Raw genomic sequence first — 26,986 nt, 5'->3', positions numbered from 1 at the left:
TTTTTGCCACCTTTCCCAGCTTTTTTGGAACGTGTTCCAGCCATAAAATTCTAAGTTAATGATTATTTGCTAAAAACAATAAAGTTTATCCGTTTGAACATTAAATATTTTGCCTTTGTAGTGTATTCAATTAAATATAGGTTGAACATGATTTGCAAATCATTGTATTCTGTTTTTATTTATGTTTAAGACAACGTTCCAACTTCATTGTAATTGGCGTTGTATAATCTATGAAAGTTTCATTTTTTTAATTATGGAAATAAATAAACTTTTCCATGATATTCTAATTTTTTGAAAAGGGTCTGTATATCTGGCTCTAAATTAGATGTCACATACAATGGCTTCTATTTTAGATGAGTTAAAGTTGTATTTTTTTCCTGATAAGACAATTTGTTTGGCAAGTACAGTACAATGAATTACCACCAGACTGGAGGCACTTGTATTTGGATAAAGCAGTTGCAGTAGTTTGACGCATCACAAACAACGATGAGTCAGAGTACAGAGATGAAATCAAACATCTGTTGGAATTGTGCAAAAATAACAATCTGTGCATCATTGTGAAGCACACCAAGGAGATGGTGGTGGACTTCCCCGCACATCTCACATCAGAGGACCAGCAGTGGAAGTGGTCTCCAGCTACAGATACCTTGGAGTCCACCTTTCCGAGGGCCTCACCTTGAACCGAAACACCCCAATGTCACTACTTCCTCCGGAAGCTGCGACGTGCCTAGTTGAGGAGCAGTGTCTTGAGGAGCTTTTACGGATGTGTGGTGGAGAGCTGACTATGGGGTGAGAGACAGGGTACACCCTGAACTGGTTGCCAGCCAATCACAGGGCACTCACAGACAACCAACCATTCGCACTCACATCTACAGACAAATTTAGTCTTCAGTTAACCTACGATGCATTTTTTTTTGGGGGGGGAAGAATCATCTTTGGTGCTGGCGGATGGTCTGGGTCTTGAACCGAAGTCCCACACGGTGGCAGGCGATGATCTTAACCATTGGGCCACCTATCATGTAAATATGTGCAATCCAAGTCTCTGGTATTAGTTTTTTCTGCTGCATCCAAATCATATCGGTATACTGCAAATATGTATTTTCTCAATCTTTTTTCATCTTAGTTTCTTATTTGATTTATAATTTACATGTCATGAGAGTTATTCAGCTAAGCTGCGACCTTAGGTATAACATTTCCTGCCATATCATGTGTACATTTGTGTTGGTATGACAGTTAAACTCTTTGAATCCACAAAACTAGCTCTTAAAACGTTTTTTTTTTTATTGTTTTTTCATTCGTGTCGGACGCTGATGGACAGCTCTGTCACTTTCAGTCATTTTTGACAAACTTCTGCCACCTAGTGTTCCATTTTTCATGGCCCATTTCATTTGGATCTGCATTTTCCTTCGTTCTCCACTTTGCACTGTAGTTCGGTTGAACTGCTGGACACTTTTCGTACTGCATGTTCTTGTCTCTCAGAGACAAAATGTTAATTCATAAAATGATCTTGGTGTAACTGAATATTGTACCCAGGCTGCTAATCGTGAAAACAATAAATCGATTTAATCTGCATGCATATTCTATGAATTCGATTCATTTAAAATATGCAAAGCGTTTAGACCATTAACAATCAAGCATTTTATCTTATTTCATCGAGGAGGCGGAGGAGTAGGGGGGGACTATGACGTGTAGGAGCGCGGTAGGCGCATGCGCACAAGCGCTCCACGCAGCCCGCGCCGGTGGTGAACGCAAGTGAGAGAAATTCAAGTGCGTGATCCGTGAAGCAGTCAGGCGGGGACGGCGGTACCTGCTCTTGAAAGGATTTCGCCTCATATTTGACACCCGACCGGACTAAAGGTGACGGGGGAACAGGTAAGAAGCTCAAAGCGCATTCCTCGTCGCACTTCTGAGCATATGGTTGGCGAAACGTTGCTGGGAGCGTCAACATCGCAGCTGGCGCGCTGCCGCATGTCGGCTTTTTGAGTTCAAAACAAACGTGACGAAGTGGCTCGCGCAAGGTTGATGAATGCTGTTGGCGGCGTGATTCGTGTCGACGCCGGCTGTATGCGAGCATCTCGCGCCCCGCTCGGTGCTCCCTTCGGTGGCTGCGGGGCGTTTGTAGTCGGGGAAGTTCAACGCTTTTGTGTTGGTACGCCGCCGCGCTCCTCGCGAGCGAGGAAAGTCTGGAGTAGTAAAGGCCTTAGCGCGAGGCCCCAGCTCGCTAGCTTGAGTGATAGCTGGCCAGCCAAACCCGAATGCTTGTCCCCGCCCACCGCTGACTCTTTCCGCCAATCCCCACTCGCGTTTATCTCGTCGTAGGCGAACGGCTCTTCGCGTTACGCCTAGTGGTTATAAAACACTACTTACTGTAATCATAAATAAAGTGGCAAGTCTTGGCTAAAGGGGGTCCAACACATCAGAGCAAACGAGTGTATTCAATAAAACGCGTTAAGTTAAACCTATTTGATGCTTAAAAGTTGTTCAAATTACGTGCACAGGGAATCAATCGTACGTGCACATTTGAGTCCGTTGTACTGTATATAATCACACAATGGCATAATTTCAACATGAGTAATTAGTCATTTTGAACCTGCCGTCGTTACTCTTAATGACCGCGGCATCCTCCCAGTGTCATTTCCTGTGTCTGTCTCGGTGGTGTTATGCCCTTGATCGGCCTATAAAACACGTCCGCCCCCGTTGCTATGTTTGTATTTGAACACTTTTCACGCGTGGCATAATGTTGAATCGACGGTCTGCGACAGACGGTGCCGGCCGTAAAGTGGACCCGTTCCTATTGTCTCCCATTGTGTCTGAACGTGGGATCTCTGATCAGGAAACACGTGGGCCGAGAAGCGTGAATATATCCGGTTTGTCTTTAAGCACGCCCAGACGGCCGTTTTCTGGCCCCAAGTACGACGTTTCCATTCCACATGTATGTATATGTATACATGTGCATTTGTTGGCTCAACCTGTGCCATGATTGCTATTTGCAGGGCATAGTTGTTTGTTAAGACAGACAAAGACTGTCCTTGAGCAATGACCGAAGGTGGATCTGAGATATATATCCTCACGATGATATTGTAATCCGACAATTCGGTTATGAATGATGGGATGGCATGGTTGCAGGATGGGCAGCACTTCCTAGGATGCATCAGTTGATTCAAATTCTTTCGTAAAGGTGACGGGACTGCTGATCCTGAATTTGAAGGGACACTTTTTTAAAAATCTATGTTTTTAAAATACTCTTTAATGCCATTTTATCAGTGTTGCAAGATTATTTGGGTTGGAAATGCCCAGGATACCCTTTTTCAAGCTATTCTAGTTGGTCCAAAACCACTGGCAGATGAGACTGCTGGATTTCTTATTGATATTATTTGATATGTAAATATCGGAAGAATTGAAAAAAAAATATGGATGCTTAATTTGAATATGGAAAAGAGCTTTGCTCTGATTGGTAATACCCTATAGCTCTTTGTCTATCATCAATTATATTTCCTAATAGAGAGTGTGTGCGAGCGAGCAAGAGACAGCGTGAGTAAGTGTATAGTATAATGTGCGGGTAATGCTATTACTAGCACGGTTCAGATAAAAGTACGACCGAGAGCTGAAAACAAGTCCTCACGAGATGGGACAACTTCTTCGCTTCTCCAGCCCTGCTCTTACGGTCCTAGTTTTGGTAGCAGAAGTTATCAAAAAGTTTCTGGTACCCACAAACGGCAGCATTGATTTTTATTCTCCATTGTTATGCTCAACACGTCCAGGACGTTGTGTATGTTCTCAACTTCGATTGGCTGTCGCGACGCAGCATCTCACGAATTTGAGTTGAATTGGTGGGTGGTTAGTAACCACGAAGTGGGCAGGTACTTGAATAATGAAGAGCGTATCTGCGTCACAATGACGCCCGATTCTGATCGGCTCGTTTTCCTGCCTTTTGCGTTTCATCGGCTATTGGATAGAATCGGCAAACAGCATAGATGTCAAACATGCACGCAAACAAACACACGTCACACTCATTTTGACCATTATATGCATAAAACTGAAGAAAAAAAGGAATTTGACAGCACGGGACCTTTAACAGCAATGAATAACTCATCTCATTACCATTTAAGGGGCCTGGCTCACCTTAGCTTTATATTTTGCCCTTGAATCATCTTCCGTGTGTGTGTGTGTGTTTGCATGTATGCGTGCGCATTGTCAGTTGCCACTGTCCTATATTTCCCTCAAACATAAGATGCTTAGTTGGGATGCCGTGGTGATTTCAAGTGCGTAGAGCTTCGGGTTAATGAATTCTAAATGGTGTCATTTATGAGTAGTATAGTTTTTGAATAGTGCCTTCATGGATGGATGTGTGTGTTTGTTGTGTGTGTACAGGAAGAGAGCCTTGATGTGGGCAGTATGAGTAAGACGCCCCCTAACAGAAGAGGGATAACATTTGAGGTGGGAGCTCAGCTTGAGGCCAGAGATAGCCTCAAAAACTGGTGAGTCATGGCCTCATTCATTCCTTTCCATCCTTGAAACTCTTCCCCAATTTCACTTTTGCTTTATTTCCTTCCAGGGACAGTATTTAGTTGTAGTAGTCTCCTTGTCAGTCGTGTACAAAAGTACATTGAAACCTCAAATGTCAAGGACAATCTAATCCGTGGTGGCGGCAGTTTAACGTTTTCACAGTCAGTGTTGAAAATATTCAGTCATTCTCAAAAGTGTGGTTCGAGTACCATGACTGGTGCGCGTGTTTTGGCTAGTGGTACGTGAAAGAATGCCAATGCCTAAGTACACTTCAGTTGTATTTAACTTTTCAGTACAGTACATTTGCATTTAATCCGTTTATTTATTTTTTTTGGGGGGGGAGGTGTTTTCCTTTAGCACACAGTGTTAATGTCCCTACTGTGCATAATGTTACAGTGCCTTACAATCGAGCTGATCAATGAAGTCATTGATCGGCTCTGCAAATGACATTTATTTCGCGCCGCCATCATCTACAGTATATTTGAATCCAAAAGCTAATTTATTTTTAGCCCTCTCGTGTGTCTTTTGACGTAGAACTGTAAATATCTGCCAACCAATAAAGTTATTTTAAAAAAAAAACATGTCGGCGGTGTGGGACAGACAACACGTCAGAGACGGACAATACGTAATGCGTGGAGCAGACGACAAGACAAATTTGGTCTTTCACGATTGCGCTATGTCAGAGTACTGTAATAAAATCTTGTATTCCGATACCACCGCATCCCGTCTATAACGATCACTGGGTTTTATCTGGTCAAGTCAAATGCAACCGGACACACTCGTTATCATGGCGATGACAACAACAATGGATCACGCCGTGTGTATTATAAGAACAAAAGGGGTGAATAATGTGTGCTGGTGGTCACCGGTGCTCGGGTGAGGACTTTAATTCAAGGATTGCTTGAGGTTATGTTCACGTACATTTAATATGATACGGCCCGCAAGCAGGCAGCAAAACCTTATGTAGCCTAGCAAGCTAGTGCTAGCACTAACAGTTGTACTTAAACATGCCGGCGTTTTGTCGAATCATGCTCTAAAGTTTCGGTGTGTATGTGTGAAGTAATTTAATTACAGTAAGTTAGCACCCATTATTTCTGTCATGTTGTAATATTGGTTTGACCTGACTGATTAAAATACATGACCTGAATAGAGAATACTTTTGGAAAATAATCAGTATACAGTCCACAAGTATATACAGTAAATGAACAAGTCATTTAAATAGACACATGGCTCCATCTTGTGATCGGATTATTGTTTTTTTTAAACTCGGTCATCAGTGATCGGCCCCAAAAATCCTGATCGTGTAAAGCCTAGCCTACAGTAATATTTATTAAAAATATACCTTTTTAGGAACACAACCTCAGCTTTGTTTTAATAAACACCAGGGCTTAGTACGCTTCTGGTTTTTAATGTTGATCATTGTGGTGGTACTTGGAAAGGCAAGTATTTTTTTAGGTGGCACTTGGTTTAAAACGTTTGAGAACCACTGGTTTAGACACAGTGTCCTTGGTTTCCAAGGGAGTTCCATTCCTACAGTGGCAACATAACTCAAATATTTACACTATACAGTGGACCACCACATACTTGCTGTTCGGCAGCTGCGGATTCCCCTATTTGTGGATCTTTTTCCCATTTTCTTTCCCTTTTGTCCATTCTTACTTTATTATTATTTATTTATTTATTTTATTTTTCTGTTTTGGGGGCAAGCAACTCCAAAAATGCTTTGTGGTTTATCACCACTTTTTCAAGAATTTTTGGGGTTTACAAAAACAAACAAAAAAAGAATAATTTCAATGCAATTGTAATGGCCGTTAATTATCCTCAGATTTTGACTATCCACTCTATATATAAATACTTTAATATATTAAGTAATAACGTGCCATTTACTACCACTATTGTATTAGTTGTCATAATTAGAAAATGTATATAATGTATGGGCGGCACGGTTACCGATTGGTTAGCACATCTGTCTCACAGTTCTGAGAACCGGGTTCAAATCCGGCCTAACCTGTGTGGAGGTTGCATTTTCTCCCCGTGCCTGTGTGGGTTTTTCTCCGGGTACGCCAGTTTCCTCCCACATTCCACAAAACATGAATGGTGGGTTAATTGACAACTCTAAATTTCCCATAGGTGTGCATGTGAGTGCAAATGTGTTTGTCTATATGTGCCCTGCGATTGGTCGGTGACCAGTTCAGGGTGTACCACGGCTCTCGCCCAAACTCAGCTGGGATGGGCGTCCGCACGCCCGTGACCCTAATGAAAAATGGATAGCTAGATGGGAAATCAAATGTTAAAATTGTTCATTTGTTTGCAAGCGTCTGGTCATACACTAGTCATTATGCTTTTTTCCATCTGCATAGTGAAATTTGATAATGAAATCTTGTGGTTATACTGTTCTGAGCATGGACATTTTTTTCTCAGAAAATGTCGGATGAACTCAACTGGGGTATTACACTTTGAAGATTCCACAGTATAGCAACACACTCAGAACTTTTATTGTATTTCTGAACATATCTAGACCAGGGGTCCCCAACCTGTGGTCCGCAGGTCATTTGGTAACCAGGCTGCAGAGTGAGACTGTTCAAAACATATTTTAACAATAATCAGAATCTGAAAGTTTTATTTTGAAATTCAGGTGTAACTAAACCTGTCACGTTAATTACTATATTGACTTACCTTTTCCATCCATCCATCCATTTTCTACCGCTTATCCGAGGTCGGGTCGCGGGAGCAGTAGATAAAAGATACAAAATCATTATATGCTACTCACAAAAAGCTGGGAACATTGGGCTTTCGGGTGAAATTTCAGGGTGAACCTAAAATACACCATAACCTTCACAGATGGTCAACTTAATTTCACCTTCTCTAAACGTGTTCAGCTGTTTGTTTTAGTACTTTTTGCACAACTTGCTGTTCTCTAATAATGAGCCTAATGGCAAAATTCACAACAGGTATTTGAAACATGAATAACCCTTAACTTTTTTTTTTACGAGGCAAAACATCACCAGCCTCATTCCTTGTCAGTGTTGTATTTGTGACTTTCTGCTTGTACTGAAGTCTTAAAAAAAATCAATGTAAATACTTTTCCTCTTTTCTTTCGTTGCTCTGTAGGTATGCTGCCAACATAGAGAAGATCGATTACGACGATGAGAAAGTACTAATTCATTACCGTCAGTGGAGCCATCGTTATGACGAGTGGTTTGAGTGGACAAGTCCCTATCTGAGACCTGTAGAGAGGGTCCAACTGAGGCGTCAAGGCTTGCAGGACGACGCACCTGTGCCTGTAAGCAAAAGACATTGGTTTTGTTTTTTTTACACTTTCATAACCAGGGAGCAAACAGCCTGTTAATGAAAGGGTAAAAAAAACTGATAAACCGGTTGGCTCTTGTAAAAATGGCATTGTTTACTTTCTGTGTCAAGACAATATTTGAAACACTAAAGTAAGAAAAAGTAAATTCCTTAAGCTTTAAATAAAGGGGTTTGACACAACTGTCACGTAAACAGAAATTCTAAACATTTTATACATAATATATTTTGTAAAATTCCCTAGAAAGCTAAGAATGGCAGGAAGGGCCCATCTGATCCTCAGTTCCAGTGCTTCAACAGTAACCAATACTGTGTTACTAGCACTGAAATGTTTTTTTCTTTTTCTTGCTAGGGTTTTCAAGTGAATGACAAGGTCCTGGCAAGCTGGTCTGACTGCCGTTTCTATCCTGCTAAAGTAATCTCGGTCAATAAAGATGGTGGGTAAATTAAAAAAAATGGATAGTTACATTGTTATCATAATAACTAGAATGAAATACATTTTTTTTAAGTCACTGTTTTTAAGTCCATTGTCCTTTATCCTCCTCAGTGTCTTACACTGTGAAGTTCTTTGATGGCATCATTCAGACGGTGAAAGGAATACACGTGAAACCTTTTATTAAAGAGGTACGTTGCTACTAGTGTGCAACGAATAATCGATTAAGCAACAACTAACCTATTCAATTAATCAATAATGATTTTTGACAATCAATTAATCGTTTAGAACAGTGGTTCTTAACCTTGTCGTAGGTACTGAACCCCACAAGGTTCACACCCGTTTTCACTGAAGCCTTCCTAATTCGAAAAATAAAATATGGATTGTTTCAAATTCAAAACAGGTATATATCTTATTGTTTTTATATACATTATCTTCTGTCAAATGTCTGTCTGTTGTCGTACTAGAGCGGCTCCAACTACTGGAGACAAATTCCTTGTGTGTTTTTGACATACTTGGCAAATAAAGATGATTCTTATTCTGAAGTGCAACTCACGAATCATTTTCACAATGATTGGTTAGCACATCTGCCTCACAGTTCTGAGGACCTGGGTTCAAATCCCGGCGGGCTCCGCCTATGTGGAGTTTGCATGTTTTCCCCGTCCCTGCGTGGACTTTCACCAGGTACTACGGTTTACTCCCACATCCCAAAAACATGAGTGGTAGGTTGATTGAAGACTCTAAAATTGCCCGTAGGTGTGAATGTGAGTATGAATGGCCGTTGACATGTTTCTATGTGCCTTGCGATCCACTCACCCGTAGATCGCTGGGATAGGCTCCAGCACGCCCGCAGCCCCAGTGAGGTTAAGCGGTACAGAAAATGGATAGATGGAAGTCTTTTCGTTGTGTTATTTCTACAATCCATGAAAAGGGTTCATAGCTAAGAGTAAATATTTTGGGGTATTTTTTTGTTTTTTGTTCAAATGTTCTGCATTAATAGCACATGATTTGATATTGACAAAAAAGTAGACCTCATAAAATTGGTTGAGCAATGAGCAAGTAATTAATTGTTTCAATGTGCATTACGTTTGATGGGAACGTTGCCCCCACCAACGTGGCCGCTACATAAGCACCTCATTTAGCCGGTATCTAGTATGTTCTGTATTTATGTCTATGGATTGTTGTTTACAACCTGAAGTCACTCCACCCACCCCTCTCCTATTGGATGCGCTGTCTAATGCCACATTGATGCTGCTCAACTCCAGTATATTGTTGACATATTGCTAAATAATGATATTTAAAAAAAAACAAAAAACATTTCAGCTTCAGGCGCAGTGGTGCAACGGTAAACACCCACCTTGACGGAACGTTGTGTTTTGAACCCACGTGTACACGACTTTCAAAACGAGGTGTGTGTCTTGCCCTCCGTTGAACACCTGCGACTGCCTCACCGAACCCCTAGGTTCGATCGAACCCAGGTTAAGAACCACTGGTTTAGAGCGGTAGTTTAACTTCAAATTGTCCAAATCCTTGGAATTTCAGCCTCTCAACAGTAAATATTCTCTGATTTCTGTAGTTCACCATGAGAGCAGACTAATTATCTTAGTGTTTCATCAAAATAAGACATTCGCAAACATCTTTTACTTCGGAAAACAATGATCAACATTTTTGTCGATTTTCTGACATGTTACGGACCAATAAGTTTTTTTGTTTTTTTTTATCCATTAAAATAAAATTAATCGCTTAATCAAAAAGACAATTGACGAATTAATTGATTTTTACGATAATCTTTAGTTGTAGCCCTAATTGCTACTCAACCATCAATTTCTTATCCATTTTCTTTGTTTGCTCACAAATAGAGAGGTGCAGGAAAATCTCGGAGTTCGGAGAGAAACATGGTTAGGAGAGTCCCAAACCGCAAAGACCGGAGGCCTCCAGTGAACGGTGAGCCCAGGAGCAAGCGGGCAAGACGAAGCACCTCTGACCAAGAGAATGACAGTAACAGTGAAGACGTGGAGCGGGAAGCGAGGATGGTAAACGGGAAAAACAAGAGAGCAAATGGTAAAATGGAGGCCTCGCCCGCTCTGAAAGAAGCAGAGGAAAAATCTGGGCAGGCAGACCAGAAAAAACCCAGTGATGCAGAAGATGGCAGCCAACTTACAAATGGCACAAAGGACTGTCATAAACATGAGGAAACATGTAATGTAAATGGAGATGTAAAAAAGGAAGAAGAGGAAGTGGAAGTGGAGGTGAATGCAGCACAGCCATACACTGACTCAGCTAAGCCATACACAGAGGTGCCCAATCAACCAGAGCACGCAACCACAGAATCCAATGAAGATTTGGAGCAAAAACCAAATATCGAATCGGAAAGCTTGCAGCCTGATGTGCCCACTCTTCCTCACCCTCAGCCTGTGAAGCGTAAGTCTGTCTATAAATCCCCTAAAAGTTTTCTTTAAAAATCATTACATGCAACAACAAAAAACAAAAAAACAGTTGTGACTCGCCATTATAGCGGGGCTAGAGAGAGGCAATTAATGTCTTTTTCCTGCTTTTGACAGCTGTGAGGAAGCAGGGTTTCCACAACCCTAACAGATTCAGCAGAGAACCATGTAAGCTATCCTTTTGATAGGAGCAGTTGTGTCTGTATTTTTAATGTCTGACTCATACTTGTTCCATAATGCAGTGTACAGGGTGATCAAAAACCAACCTCCTCCTGTACTTTCCATCAACCTCGACCATAACCCATTCAAATGTAGCGCCACTGGCTGCACAAAGTCATTCCGTAAGGCCAAGCTGTTGCATTACCATATGAAATATTACCACGGTGAGGAGCAACCTCTGGAGGCCGAATGCAGCCCCTCGAGGAGCAGCCACACCAGGTCGTCAGAAAAACAGGCTACGGGTACCGGTTTGGACGGCCCAAAGAGAAGGCGAACCATTTCCGCTTCACTGCGTGAGTTTTGCCCGAGTTTCATCTGTCCAAATTGTATTTGCGAGCTCATCGGGTGATCACACAACGCTCACACCATATGCTAATCAAGCAGATTTAATTGTTGCAGATTCAGTTGTTCCATTACATAATGTGTAGTTGTTTCCTCTTGAAACATCTACTGCCAATAACAACGAGAAGAGGTCAAATAAGTATTGCCAAGGTCACACGATTCATCTCATCTCAGTCGTCCCAATAAGGATGGAGGGAATGCTTTCTTATCAATAATGTGATTTTTTTTTTTTTTTTCTTCCCCTCTTCTCTTCCCCCCCTATTGCAATTTGTAATCATTTTTTTTCTATTTAAAAAGAACCCACAACAGAAATCCAGTAGACTCTAAAAGCAGCATTGTGCAAACTAACCAGCAGTTCTTAGAATAAGCGTTTATAGCATATATTACATTTGTTTACCTCTTTTACATGCAGTCTTTGAAAATAGTTCAAGTTCACTAATATCTAGTACCAGTATGTCAATGTAAATGCTAATATTTGTGGCAATAAATGTAGCCGAACTGTTTTAGAAAAATGTAGATGTATTTTAACTATGCTATGTAGCTGGAAACAGCGCTGGCAGTTTTGCTTTTAATAAATGTCAACTCAATCTGACTCACATAATGTGCATTTTTGGGGTAAATATTCGTGATTCACCAAAATTAGCCAAAAAGTGCACTTTCGGTTTCAGACAAGACTTTTGTCACCTAAATAAACGGGCATATTTTAATTAATGTAAAGTGTTTTGAGTTGCATTTTTATTTATTTTTTGGTATGAAAAGCACTTACAAATTTAGTTTGATTAATTTCGTTTGGCGTTTCGGTCAAGAATTTTCATTTCAGTGCATCATTCATAAATATGGCTCATAATATTATAGTCTGTAGATGTCGTCATCGTCGTCATTCAATTGTTGCTCATGGTCTGGTAATGAAAAAACAAACTACTGTAAAAATGACAAAAATCTGCAAGATCGCAGAATTGTAATTGCAATATAACTAGCACCCAAAGAATCATTTAAAGAATGAATTTGGGTACTAATGTACTAACCATCTCATACTCGTCCAATGTCTTCCATTTTGTGCAGACACAGTAGCAGCTGCGGCAACTCGGGGTGAAGTAAAGACTGCAGGCAGACGCACATCCGCTCCCTCTGCAATTAGCACGCATGGCCATCAGCAGAGGGCGCTACTAAGGGAGAAAAGCAAGGAGAACCAGCTTGACAGGAATGGATGCCAGCAGCAGGATAAAGAGTCAGACAAGTGTGGCTTTGACATTGGTCAGTAACAACTGCCAAACAAGAGATATAGTTTTCTTGAGTGTAAAATGGCCGCATTTGTTGGAGTACAGTGTTCCCTTGAATATTTGTGATTCGCTACTTTCTGATTCACCTATTTGCTAATGTTGTCATATCTTGTGGCATCTAGGTGCCAAGAAACTATGTTGAACTGAGTGGAGAAGCTTCGTGTAGTACTTTGCTGCCATCTTGAGGCATCTATAGGCTATTATAGGCATCAATTACTCGCAGATTTTTGCTATAGAGGGGGAAACACTGTAATGATGTTAAGTTGGATGATTAAAGCTTGCAACCTTTCCAGGTCCGGTCAAAGAAAGACCAAGAGAAAAACCCAAACAGAAGGACTTCCTTCGCATTAAGCTTAAAAAGAGGAAGAAAAAGAAAAAGGCCCAGTCTGGTAAGCAGGGATTCTGTGCATCGAGCCCCATCGCATCGTTGCTGCTTTGCATGTGTGCTCACTGTAACATTGTGGAAGTGGCTTGGCTGCAAAGTGTGAAGCCCTCCATTTTGTCCTGTCTGCGTGGTTGGTGAGCCTCTCTGTGTGTGGGAGAAGTGTTACATCTGCCACTGGACCCATTAGGCCAACCCAGTAACTTTGTGTCACGTACAGAAGCGGTTTAATTCCATGACAGCTCCTCAGTACTGGTGATTACAAAGGCAGATTGTATTATGGCACTGATAATGACTAACCCAAACACAAAAGTCCAACACTGTTTTATGGAATTCACAACCAGTGTGTTTTGTATGTACAAACTGAATTACAGTGAAGTTGGGATGTGTAAAACGTACATAAAATAAGAAAGCAATGAGAGGCAAATGTAAAATTTCAACCTATATTTAATTGCACTACAAAGACAAATGTTTGTGACTGTCCCAACATTTTGAGGTTGGGAACAGCACACGACGAGGTAGTTTGTGCAGCGCCTCAAGAGCACGTCTTCACGCAGCACAATAAGGCATGCACTAGTTACTGTTGTTCATGGAATTATCATTCAGCGTTTTTCAATAGAAAATAACTAATTATGACTCTACTACTGCGTTTGCATCGTTTAGTGATAGACTTGTGTACAAATATGTCGAGACCGTCGTAAATGTTTGCAGTGCTTTCAATTGAATATAGGTTGAAAATTATGTGCTATTCATTGCTTTTGTATTTTATTCACGTTTTACACATCCCAACTTCACTATTTGATGATGTTGTTCGCTACATACAGTCCTGCTCACCATTATTGGCACCCATGAAGTTCAAGTACTAAATGTGGAATACCTCCTGAAGAAAATGAATCAGGTGAAACAACATTTTTCTGTACAGAACTTGTTGATACAAAAGAGCAAATGGTAAACAATATTTTATGGACAGATGAAACAAAAATAGAGCTTCTTGGCAATGCACACAAACAGTATGTTTACACCATTTAAGGAGAAGAACTCCCACAGTCAAGCGTAGTGGAGGATCCATAATGCTATGAGGCTGCTTTGCTACATCTGGCACTGGAGGTCTTGACTGTATCACAGGAATCATGAAATCAGAAAACTATCAAGAGGTTAAGAGTCAAATGTCTTACCCAGTGTAAGAAAAGTTGTTTTGAGGCAAAGATCCAGCAAGACGGAGACCCAAAGCACACAAATGGTTGACTGTTTTAAAAACGGCCTGCAATAAGTCCTGATCTCAATCCGATTGAAAATCTTTTGGGGGAGCTGAAATCTGCCATTGGGGAAAAGAATCCTAAAAATTTTCAAGGACTTCAACAAATTGAAAAGGAAGAGTGGGAGAAAATACCACCTGAGAAGGGCAAAAAGCTTACAGATGGATACAAGAAACATGAAGAGGCTGTCATCACTGCCAAAGGGTGTGCAACCAAATATTGAGGAGTGCCAATAGTGCTGCACATGCTTTTTTTCTGTTTTTTTTCTTTGAAAGTACAATATCTAAGTTGAAAAAAAAGTCTTTGTTCAATTACTTTGGGGCTCCAATTAAAAAATCCTGATGATATAAGTTTGGTACATTTTCATTTATTTCTGAAGATATGCAAAAAATGAAGGGGTGCCAAATAGGGTGAGCACGACTGCACTTGCCAGTAGGATAATCAATGATTTTCTGTTGTCAAAGCTCTACAGACCCTTTCCAAATCATTAGAATATCATGGAAAAGTTTATTTATTTCCATAATTCCATTCAAAAAAGTTAAGCTTTCATAGGTTATAGATTTGGTTCCCACAATTTAAATAATTTCCAGTATTAATGTTTATTTTTGACAGAATTTTGGCTTCCAGTTCATAAAACCCACGAAATCAGGAATTCAAAAAATTAGAATACTGTGAAGAAATCACCATTTACTTCTCAGTTTTTGTAGAGGAAAAAAAATATATAAATCAATCAAAATAGGGTACTTTCAAAACGATGTGGTAATATGCGATACACAACTTGGTTGGGAATCCCTTTGCTTTAATTCACTGCCTGGATGCGCGGTGGCATTGAGGCAATCAGCCTGTGGCATTGCCTGGGAGTTATGGAAGCCCAGATTTCCTTGATGCTTGCTGTCAGTTCGTATTTGTTTTTGGGTCGGGTGCCCCTCGGTTTCCTCTTGATAATACCCCATCGATTCTCAATGGGGTTTAGATCCGGCGAGTTGGCTGGCCAGTCAAGCACTGTGATGGCATCAAACCAGGTTTTGGTGCTTCTGGCGGTCTGGGCAGGGGCCAGGTCATGCTTGAAGATGAAATCTGCATCTCCATCCAGATCCTCAGCAGAAGGAATCATGAAGTCCTCTAAAACATTCTGGTAGACTTGCGGTGACCTTGGCTTTAAGAAAGCAGAGTTAACCAACAGCTGCACTGAACATTGCACCCCAAATCATGACTGACTGTGAATATTTCACACTGGAGCTCAAGCAGCTTGGGTTCTGTTCTTCCTCCAAACCCTTGGACCTTGATTCCCGAATGAAAGGCACACTTTACTTTAATCGGAAAAGAGGACCTCGGACCACTGGCAAGCAGTCCAGTCCTTCTCCTTGGCCCAGTTGAGACGCTTCCTACGTTGTCTCAGGCTCAGAAGTGGCTTGACCCGAGGAACCCGACCGACAGTTGTAGCCCATCTCCCGGATGTGTCGGAATGTGGTGGTTTTTGAAGCTGTGACTCCTGCCTCATTCCACTTTTTCTGGATCTCTGCTAGATTCTTGAATCTGCTCCGTTTGATAATCCACTGAAGCCCACGGTCATCTCTTTTGCTGGTGCATCTTCTCCTGCCACATTTTGTCCCGCCACTAGACTTTCCATTGATATGCTTGGACACAGCACTCTGTGAACAGCCAGCCTCCTTAGCTATGAACTTTTGTGGCTTACACATCCAATGGAGGGTATCAATGATGTTCTTCTGGCCAGTTGTCAAGTCTGCAGTCTTCCCCATATTGAACCCAATTGAGACAATTGAACCAAACTGAATCAATTTAATGACACCTGGGGAAACCTGTGCAGGTACTTTGAGTTCAGTACAGGTGTCATCAACGTTTTTGAAAGTGAGAGCTCCTTCTAGTGTACTGATTAATGCGAAGGGCCATCATTTTGATACACACTTCGGAAAAAACATATTACCTTTAATTCTAGGTTATTATTAACAAATAATGACATTCATCTTTGTGAAAACACTGATCGTGTTAATAATTTGTCAAAATAATTATCAGCAATGATTTAAGAAGGTAGGAAACAATGTCAATTTGCAACCTTTTATTTCTATACATCTCTAAAGGTGCTTACCTTTTCAAATGATCACTTCTACAACATACCTAGAAATCACAATGTTGCATCACTGGTGAGCTGTTTTCAGAACAGGGCCGCAGCCTATTCATGTGTTCCTTGGGGGTTAACCGCGGTGCCCACGGGCACCATGTTGGTGACCCCTGGTTTAGTAGATGATTAGTGTGTGACATTCAGTTTAAAACATTTATGGCCTGCAAAGTTTGGGCTGATTTCGTCGCAGTATTTAAATTTTTTGAATTCCTGATTTTGTGGGTTTTATGAGCTAGATGCCCAAGTTATGAAAAAATAAACATAAATACTTGAAATTGTTTAAATTGTGGGCCATGAATCTGTAATTTATGAAAGTTTAACTTTTTGAATGGAATTATGGAAATAAACTTTTCCATGATATTCTTATTTTTTGGAAAGGGTCTGTATACAGTAGGTACAGTAAGTAAGTATTCAGACCCCCTTACATTTTTCACTCTTTGTTATATTGCGGCCATTTGCTAAAATCATTATTGTACACACAGCACACCATATTGACAGAAAAAAATTCAATTGTTGAAATTTTTGCAGATTTATTAAAAAAGAAAAACTGAAATATCACACAGCTTTGATTATACTGATTGGACTGGATTAGGAAAGCCACACACCTGTCTATATATAACCTTACAGCTCACAGTGCATGTCAGCGCAAATGAGAATCATGAGGTCAAAGGAACTGCCTGAAGAGCTCAAGAGACAGAATTGTGGCAAGGCACAGATCTGGCCAAGGTTAAAAAAAAACATTTCTGCTGCACTTAAGGTTCCTAAGAGCACAGTGGCCTCCATTATCCTTAAATGGGAGACGTTTGGGACGACCAGAACCCTTTCCAGAGCTGGCCGTCCGGTCAAACTGAGCAATCAGGGAGAAGAGCCTTTGTGAGAGAGGTAAAGAAGAACCCAAAGATCACTGGGGCTGAGCTCCAGAGATGCAGTCTGGAGATGAGAGAAAGTTCTAGAAAGTCAACCATCACTGCAGCCCTCTACCAGTCGGGGCTTTATGGCAGAGTGGCCCGATGGAGGCCTCTCCTCAGTGCAAGACACATGAAAGCCCGGATGGAGTTTGCTAAAAAACACCCGAAGGACTCTAAAATGGTGAGAAATAAGATTCTCTGGTCTGATGACACCAAGGTATAACTTTTTGTCCTTAATTCTAAGCGCTATGCGTGGAGAAAACCAGGCACTGCTCATCACCTGTCAGTGGCAGCATCATGCTGTGGGGGTGTTTTGCAGCTGCATGGGACAGGACGGCTGGTTGCAATCGAAGGAAAGATGAATGTGGCCAAGTACAGGGATATCCTGGACGAAAACCTTCTCCAGAGTGCTCAGGACCTCAGACTGGGCCGAAGGGTCACCTTCCAATAAGACAATGACCCTAAGCACACAGCTAAAATAACGAAGGAGTGGCTTCAGAACAACTCCGTGACTCTTCTTGAATGGCCCAGCCAGAGCCCTGACTTAAACCCAATTGAGCATCTCTAGAGAGACCTGAAAATGGCGGTCCACCAACGTTCACCATCCAACCTGACAGAACTGGAGAGGATCTGCAAGGAGGAATAGCAGAGTATCCCGAAATCCAGGTGTGAAAAACCTGTTGCATCATTCCCCAAAAGACTCATGGCTGTATTAGCGCAAAAGGGGGCTTCTACTAAATACTCAGCAAAGGGTCTGAATTCTTATGGCTGTGTAATATTTCAGTTTTTATTTTTTAATAAATCTGCAAAAATTTCAACAAATCCGTTTTTTTTTTTTTTTTGTCAAAATGGGGTGCTGTGTGTACATTAATGAGCGGAAAAAAATAACTTAAATGGTTTTAGCAAATGGGTGCAATATAAAAAAGAGTGAACAATTTAAGGGGGTCTGAATACTTTCCATACCCACTGTAAATCCAGGGCATATAGAAGAGCCAAAATGTGATTTCTCGCTATCTAGTAACAAATAATGCTCTATAAAGATAAAAAAAAAATATATCAAACATATAAAATTGGAGGAAATTGGCTACGGACACAGTGCAGTCATTCCCTATTGTGTAGCTTATTCAGATATGGAGTGGGGTGCAAATACATGGGCACAATTTAGCAGCATGTCTGCAGTTGAACACAGATGTAAATTGTGCCAATTTAAATAGCAGCTGAGTTACAATCATGTGAATGTTGGATGTGTTATAGGTCGTAGCCAAAGTTGAGCATCATATGCGATCAATTACTAGAGCTGCATCAAATATTCTACAATATAATGTTCAGTTTTGATCTACACTGGTGGAGTGTTATTCATTTAAGTATGTTCATGGTTGTAGTTGGAGTTTGCAGTGGTGTAACTTTATTGTATCTTACTGAGAGAGCGGTTCCAAAATATTGTTGACACTTTGAAACCACAGCGTGTCCCTAACTGTTCATCAATTGATCTAATTGTTTCAAAATGTTTGTCTCCTCCTTCTGGACACATGTCAAATGAAGTAAATGTTCAAACTTGTTCTACATCTGCTTCCCCCCTTCCCTGTATTAACAGACTGCACAGGTAGTGAGGAGAATATTGACTTCTCAGTACCGTGCCCTCCACCCAAATTGAAAATGCCACTCAAATCCCCCCCCTCACACAATTACAAGCATCAGGCCTACCACACCAGGCCCGGATACAGCGACTCATTACAGATAAATGTGGATGGTGGGTATCTGACTGTGTGTGTGTGTGTGTGTGTTTACGTGTACTTGTTTGTTCAGTATCTGTGTGACTGTTCATGCCTTTCTTTCGTGTCCTGTTAATGCTGGGTCAATCTTGAGCTGCATCACACCTGCTTTTTGTGTCCTAATGTTCCTTATGTAGCGCAGAACAAACCCTGTAATGTCACGACTTAAATGTTCTGATGCTTGATTGAACACCACGCGGTCCTTTACTCATCACTTTATGCATTCCACACACATTTATGCAATTTCAAAAAGTTAGAGAATCGATAACCAGAGCTGAGTCATTCAGGTTTAAATAGTGAAATGTTTACACTTTGGTGTTATCGAGGAACTCCAATTGTCTGTCTTTATTTCTGTAGATGATGATAGCTTAAGTGACTGGTCCACTGACAGCTGCTGTTGGAGTGACGAGGACTATGGGGTGGATGTGGATGTGACAACCCCACCCCTGAGCCTGGACTGTAGCGCTGATGGCAACGACCAAGAGATCGTACGATGCATCTGTGAAGTGGAAGAGGAGAATGATTTCATGATCCAGGTTATTATTTATGATTATATGGTTGGTAGATTTTGAAGGATTTATTTATTTTTATTATTGTTTGACTGTTGTTTCAATTTTGTCCTTCAGTGTGAAGATTGCTTGTGCTGGCAGCATGGCACATGCATGGGCTTGCTGGAAGACAATGTTCCAGACAGATATGCTTGCTATATTTGCAGAGACCCTCCAGGTGAGAGGACCTTTTAAGTCGGTATTGTGGTTACTGATGGTGTAGCGCAATGGTGTCAAACTCCATCCATATACAACCTAATTTGGTGCCGAGTGAGTTGGCCTGATAAAATCATAGCACAATTAATGCAACTAATACATTATAATACATTAGAGTAATTAATGAACTTTTTTTTTTTTTTTTACAAAAAATGAGGAACCTCGTTTTTTTTTTTTAACATGGAATTTGCTTCAGTTTATCATCTTGTGTGCATTATAACTGATCACCGTGGTTGTATATAAGGGTAGAAAACTTAAAAGTCACAGGTATTTGAAAGTAGGCAATATAGTATTGTACTTTAAATCAACTAATGAAGATGGAGGAATAATTTTCAATTTTTTTTATGTTTAGAATCTCAAAATCCAAATTGTCAGCTGAACCATCCAAACTAAATTGAGGAGTGTTTAAAATTTGTAAGACGGTGATGGGGGTTATCACTTTCTTATACATTCCAAACGTGTGTAATTTAGCTTGTGCACGTCTCGTAAGTCACTCCCTCGCCATTCAGTCACAGCGGCTGCTAAAATCACACCTCTACTGTCTTTGAGGTATTTTTTTTCAGTTTCAAATTCATCCTGTGGGTGTAACCCCAGTTGAATACACTGGGTGGGAAGCTCACCCACGCCTGGGTACGTCGGCCGAGGGCCACGCCAGGTGTCTTCGAAGCCGTGTGCGAAGGCAATTTATTGCTGAAACGGATAAATTCTACAGTATTTCCATTCATTTTAATGGGGAAAAATTGCTTCAGTCTCTGAACAACTTAAGTTTGTGAGCCAAGGTACAATGGGGCAAACAAGTATTTAGTCAGCCACCAATTGTGCAAGTTCTCCCACTTAAAAAGATGAGATAGGCCTGTAATTTTCAAAGGTATACCTCACCTAATAGAGACAAAAAATCCAGAAACTCACATTGTCTGATTTTTGTTTTTTTTCAAGAATTTATTAGCAAATTATGGTGGAAAATAAGTATTTGGTCAATAACAAAAGTTCATCTCAATACTTTTGTTATATACCCTTTGTTGGCAATGAAGGAGGTCAAACGTTTACTGTAAGTCTTCACAAGGTTTTCACACACGGTTGCTGGTATTTTGGCGCATTCCTCCATGCAGATCTCCTCTAGAGAGGTGATGTTTTGGGGCTGTCGCTGGGCAACACAGACTTTCAACTCCCTCCAAAGATTTTCTATGGGGTTGAGATCTGGAGACTGGCTCGGCCACTTCAGGACCTTGAAATGCTTCTTACGAAGCCACTCCTTTGTTACCCGGGCGGTGTGTTTGGGATCATTGTCATGCTGAAAGACCCAGCCACGTTTCATCTTCAATGCCCTTGCTGATGGAAGGAGGTTTTCACTCAAAATCTCACGATGCATGGCCCCATTCATTATTTCCTTTACACAGATCAGTCGTCCTGGTCCCTTTGCAGAAAAACATGATGTTTCCACCCTCATTCTTCACAGCAGCTATGGTGTTCTTTGGATGCAACTCTGCCTTCTTTCTCCTTCAAACACGACAAGTTGAGTTTTTACCAAAGGGTTCTATTTTGGTTTCATCTGACCATATGACATTCTCCCAATCCTCTTCTGGATCATGCAAATGCTCTCTAGCTCTCTGGATATGTACTGGCTTAAGCAGGGGGACACGTCTGGCACTGCAGGATTTGAGTCCCTGGCGGCGTAGTGTGTTACTGATGGTAGCCTTTGTTACTTTGGTCCCAGCTCTCTGCAGGTCATTCACTAGGTCCCCCCGTGTGGTTCTGGGATTTCTGCTCAATGTTCTTGTGATCATTTTGACCCCGCGGGGTGAGATCTTGCGTGGAGCCCCAGATCGACGTAAATTAGCAGTGGTCTTGTATGTCTTCCATTTTCTAATAATGTCTTCCACAGTTGATTTCTTCACACCAAGCTGCTTACGTATTGCAGATTCAGTCTTCCCAGCCCGGTGCCGGTCTACAATTTTGTTTCTGGTGTCCTTTGACAGCTCTTTGGTCTTGGCCATAGTGGAGGTTGGAGTGTGACTGTTTGAGGTTGTGGACAGGTGTCTTTTCTGCTGCTAACGAGTTCAAACAGGTGCCATTAATACAGGTAACGAGTGGAGGACAGAGGAGCCTCTTAAAGAAGAAGCTGCAGGTCTGTGAGAGCCAGAAATCTTGTTTGTTTGTAGGTGAACAAATACTTATATTATGGCAGAAAGACAAAAAATAAACCTAGTATTTCACAAAATGACACAGTAACGTCACACGGGATAATTATACGGCAACGTCACATTGCAAAGGAATTAATGCCTCTTCATTCCAGGCCAGAGGCAGAGTCTGCGCTACTGGTATGACCGCGAATGGTTGAGCAATGGCCACATGTACGGCCTGTCCTTCTTGGAAGAAAACTACTCTCACCAAAACGGCAAGAAGATCAGCACCACACACCAACTGCTGGGAGATGTGCACCATGTGGTCGGGATCCTCAATGGACTGCAGCTGAAGATGAACATTTTACAGTGAGTGAAGATGAACATTTTACAGTGAGAAAAATGTTCCCAACACTCTTCATGCTTTTGTAATCTTTTTTTTTTTTTTTTTTTTTTTTTTTTTCTCCCTAGGAACAACACACATCCAGACCTGAAGTTGTGGCGCCAACCTTGGAAGAGAGTAGCAAGGCCACCAACCTTCTCGGACTCTTATCGTGGTAGTGACGCGGCTCCCTCTCCTGTCACTCCTGATGAGGACATGAGTCGGGGGGAGATTTTAATGTCCAGCGCCCTGGAGAAGCTGAGCCGGGCCGCAGCCGCCGCCACCTCGTCCTCGTCCTGCTCCTCGTCTCCGTTCCCGTTCCCGTCGTTCCAGGACTCGTACATCACCAGCGAACACTGCTACCAAAAACCACGGCACTACTACCCAGCAGTGGAGCAGAGACTGGTGGTGGAGACCCGACAGGGCTCAGAGCTGGAGGACAGCATGAGAAGAACTGAGGAGCTACTGGAGCGGGAGCAGCGCTTCGGCAGCCTTCTGGAGACAGACAAACCAAAATCGATCAGCACGAGCAACAAGGTTAGTACTTTGTAATTAAGAGATTCTTTGGACTTACAGCGTCACCAGAAACTATTCACCCACCCTTTCTCTTTTTCCACATTTTGCTATGTTACAGACTTATTGTAAAGCTGATTTGAGTATAGTTTTCCTTTTAAAAAATTTAAAAAAATCTACATAAAATATCCCATAATGACAAAGTAAAAACATATTTTCAGACAGTTGTGCAAATTTATTGAAAATGTAAACATAGCCCCTCGCCCTTCTCTAACTTGATCACCGCTAGGCCATGCCTGGAAGCTCTTGGTCTGAGATTGAAATGAAGAGAGAGGTTTGGAGTCATCCTGAAGAGGCTGCACATAGCTGCAAGCAACAACAACAATGGCAGATCAACCTGCTGGATCACATTGATGCAGTTCAAGACGAGGTCTCGCACAGGATGGACTTTATTGAGCGAGAGTTGGACGGTAAGACATTTACTGGTCTTAATGTAAATCAACTGAAAAATAATTACATTTCATGTGCGGTGGATATTAACAGTCCACACGACACCCGTTCAAATGCCAAATGCAAACGAATCCAATTGAGTCACACAAGTTAGGGATCACAAAGGTGGAAAAGTATAGAAAATACTTATCATATCACAAAAAACTTGGCATTTGAACAAGGGTGTGTAAACTTTTTTTTGTCCACTGTATACATCCCAGTCGTGTGAAATGTGTTCATGTTAGCTGGATGAATTGCGATGCGGTCATTTCATACTGTCCACTACAGGTGCAACGATTAATCAACAACTAATCAATTATCAAATGAATCCATAATGATTTTTGATAATCGATTAATTGCTTAGAAACTTCAACTTAGTTGTCCAAATCTGCGGAATTTCAGCCTCTCAACAGTAAATTTGAATAAATATATTTATTATCCCAGTAAATATTATTTTAATAATAAAGCAGACGGATTGTCTTTGTGTTGAATTAAAATAAGACATTTGAAAACATCTTTTACTTTGGAAAACAACATTTTTGCCTTTTTTCTAACATGTTAGGCACTAAAACAGTAACTCAGTCGTAATTAATTCATGTTTGTGCATTTTCTGCACTGTCAAATTGAAATGTTTTTGAAGAAAGGGTTGGAATTTTGTAAATCATTTTTAACAATCTGATTCATTTAATCGAAAATAAAACCGACAGATTAATCGGTTATTAAGACACGTTAACGTGATGAATGAAGCATGTGGAGAAAAACTAGCAGGCACGCTATTATTGTAGGTGGAAATGACATGGCCTCAATCAATAAAGTCTCACTGTTACAATGCTACTCCCAAAAAAGTGAATTATTCATTTCTCAGCAGCTCAACAATTTCCAAATAGTAGTGTATGTATTTATGATAGCTTTGTGTTTAACATCTTTGTGTTTGCTGTAGCTAACAAAGTACAATTGTCAAAGCCACCGACCAAGAAAAATAATAATTGAAACAATCTTGTTGAAGCTTGATTTACGTAGCTTGGTTGATAAATGCCGTGAACATTTAATACTCTTTTAATAGTAGTTTATGAAAAGTAATTGTCATTATCGGAGGAGCCTTGGTTTAGGACAGAGCCGTTTTTACGGTGGAGAGTGCAAGCGACGTAACCTGAATTTAAGTTGGAATGTCATAATTACAGTAATATGATGCAAGGGTTTTCAACCACTGTGTCGTAGCACATCAGTGTGCTGTGAGAGACCATCAGAATTAGTGACAGCCAAAACTATTAAATCCTCTTCTTGGAACAGAAGTAGTGGGACCAAGCAGGTCCAAAGCCCAAAGCACGAGGGAGGCCGAAGATTGGTTTGCTTAACCCTCATTTATTTTGTGCTTGTACTCAGTGCTGGAGAGCTGGTTGGACTACACCGGGGAACTGGAGCCTCCCGAACCTCTGGCCCGCCTGCCTCAACTCAAACACCGTATGAAGCGACTGATATCACAACTGGGAAAAGTGCACCAGCTCGCCCTGCTCAGCGCCACATGAGGGCGCCACAGAAGTTGGAATCTCACTGAGCTCGGCGATGCAAGAACTCTAACCTGACGTCTGCAGCTGTTTCTCCTTCTTTTAAGGGTTCAGTGTGGTGAATTCGGAGGCTACGACCACTGACATCCTTTTGTATGGAAAGTCAGCATTATGAATCAGGATTAAACACAATAAGTAACCTCGGAAATGCAGGAGGAAGTCCTTTGGAACAGATAACACAATGGTTCCCATGCAACTTGATGCCTTTTGTCTGCCTGTACAACTAAAGGTGACTTCTCTCAGTGCATAGTGCATTACACACAAGCTTTATATTCAGCTTGCAGTTAAGTTGCATAAACGTATCTACAAATATTTTGGAACATTTTCAAATGTATAAGTTTGTTCTCCAGTTGTGCGTTTTAACTCTGATCCCTTGAAAACACCCAGTATGTAACGGCACTTTACAAGCAGTCTTGACATAAATCGGACTTCCTGGAGTCTTTTTATTTTCTTCTACACTGTGATGTTATTTTTGTCTTCAAAGGTATCTTACTTTTTTCTTGTAGCTTTTGAAATGGTGACAAGCATTATTGGTTTTGTATTAGACTGTAGCGCTTCTCTCCAGTGTGCCAGTATTTTTTTATTTTTTATTTATCAGTTATAGTATTCCTCACTACCACTGTCTCTGCATTATTGTGCTGCAGCACGCAATGGCTCACCGAAGACTTGTTCTGGACTGTATCCCTCCTTAACTTGGATCCTGCGCTTTTGCCCATGATAAACTCTCTTTAGACAAGCTGAAAATTTTTTTGGGGTTCCATTTTGAGCCACCCGTTTGTTTACAGTACTTTGTAAATATGTTCATCTAAATGTGCTCTCTTTTCCTGAAAACATTCTCCAAATACAGATGTCCTATGCTACTGTACTTTCTGGCTTAGAACAGGGAAAATGTGGAACAATGCAAACAAATCTGCTGGTACATAAATAAACGATCAATATTAACGATACACCGTGTGCAGTATTATTAGGCAAGTATTTTTGAGAAGAATCGAGCGTGGAGCTACCAGAAACCCATTATCTTCAAGTTCTGTCATATTTCAGAACTGCAACCTACCCGGAATACCTCGAACTACAAGATGTTCATTGTTCAGAGACATGGCCAAGGTAAGAGAGGTTGAAAAAAAGCATCCAAGTACTCCTCTGTGTGGTTGGCCAATAAAGGCTTGAAAGATAAAAAACTGATGACTATGCCCCCTTCCTCACCTGACCTGAACCCAATGGAGAACTTGTGGGCAGTTCCTAAATGGGAGCTATTCAGTTTAGGAAAACCGTAGACCTCTCGGAACAATGGCTGGGAGACTGTGGTTTCTTGACATTAACTTCTTAAACAGTTAACTTACAATTCCATTGCAACGTGCTGCCAATTTGTTATCTGGAGTTTGTTGTCACATTTCTGTCGGGACAATTCTACATTTCTCGTGCACTCACTGTAGTAGTCTCGCCACGCTGCACTATTTGCATATCTGTTGTTGACCAATACTGGCCACTCATGTGCCTGAGTAGCATCTGCAACATTTGCACAATCGACATTGTCCCAGATTATCGCAGTACTAGTCACTTTTAAACTGCATACATTTCTTGAAGTCTGCACAATGGTCATTGCACCGGACTGCTCACATTGCTGGGGGACATTTGTCAAAAAAAAATCATAATAATAATTGTACCAGCATTACTATATTACGAGCAACCTTTTATTGCTGAGTGACTGTTGTTTTTGTGTCTTTGTGCTTCAAAAGTATTCTCTGTCAACTGACTGTCTGTTGTCGTATGAGAGCGGCTCCAACTACCGGAGACAAATTCCTTTCTATTGGAAGGTTTTGAGTTATCATTCTAATTTAAAGAAATGAAAATAAAGATGTGAGATGGGAAAATATTTTTCCTTTAATTGTGGAAATAATTCTGCACACCCCTTGTTGCCTAATTGTCCACATGTTGATATTCTCCTAAGAAAGCCTAAACTTCACTTTTACTTTTTTTAAACATTATTATTTCAGGTTTACTAACATTTTGGATGAACCTAAAGCACTGTGGTTGGTGATAAATAAAAATAATCCTCAAAAAATGAGACTTTCCTAATAATTCTACACACTGTGTAATGTCAGGTCTTGTCAATATTTCACTGTGACCCCCCCCCCCCCCCCCCCCCCCCCCCCCAACCATCCTGT

At 41.1% G+C, this 26,986-nt stretch overlaps 1 protein-coding gene across 4 annotated transcripts; it reads left to right on the top strand.

The window, feature by feature from the left end:
- The first annotated feature begins 1,678 nt into the window (after positions 1–1,678).
- phf20a (PHD finger protein 20, a) lies at positions 1,679–25,768 on the top strand. 4 transcript variants are annotated; one of them, XM_061784820.1, is made up of 17 exons: positions 1,679–1,872; positions 4,372–4,478; positions 7,618–7,789; positions 8,165–8,249; positions 8,360–8,436; positions 10,105–10,666; positions 10,807–10,857; positions 10,932–11,201; positions 12,313–12,504; positions 12,824–12,919; positions 18,811–18,966; positions 19,346–19,524; positions 19,615–19,714; positions 22,046–22,241; positions 22,344–22,791; positions 23,057–23,237; positions 24,640–25,768. In XM_061784820.1, exons 2-17 carry the CDS (start codon positions 4,396–4,398, stop codon positions 24,780–24,782), a joined length of 2,991 nt encoding a protein of 996 aa, XP_061640804.1. In that variant the 5' UTR covers positions 1,679–1,872; positions 4,372–4,395; the 3' UTR covers positions 24,783–25,768. The 4 variants fall into 4 exon arrangements, with proteins under 4 accessions (XP_061640804.1, XP_061640805.1, XP_061640806.1 ...); XM_061784821.1 differs by lacking the exon at positions 18,811–18,966 and having other exon boundaries at positions 1,680–1,872; XM_061784822.1 differs by lacking the exons at positions 8,165–8,249; positions 8,360–8,436 and having other exon boundaries at positions 1,680–1,872.
- Positions 25,769–26,986: the final 1,218 nt, after the last annotated feature.

The sequence above is a fragment of the Phyllopteryx taeniolatus genome, chromosome 9, assembly GCF_024500385.1.
Source record: "Phyllopteryx taeniolatus isolate TA_2022b chromosome 9, UOR_Ptae_1.2, whole genome shotgun sequence".
Taxonomy (NCBI): Eukaryota; Metazoa; Chordata; class Actinopteri; order Syngnathiformes; family Syngnathidae; genus Phyllopteryx; species Phyllopteryx taeniolatus.
The sequence above is the reverse complement of the archived record's forward strand: the minus strand, read 5'-3'. Positions and strand labels throughout refer to the sequence as shown.

Coding starts and splice junctions, on each gene's coding strand:
- phf20a (XM_061784820.1), top strand. CDS start 4,396: ATGAGTAAGACGCCCCCTAACAGAAGAGGGATAACATTTGAGGTGGGA. Junction 10,858..10,931: donor CAGATTCAGCAGAGAACCAT/GTAAGCTATCCT, acceptor TCCATAATGCAG/TGTACAGGGTGATCAAAAAC. Junction 12,920..18,810: donor AAAGAAAAAGGCCCAGTCTG/GTAAGCAGGGAT, acceptor CTGTATTAACAG/ACTGCACAGGTAGTGAGGAG.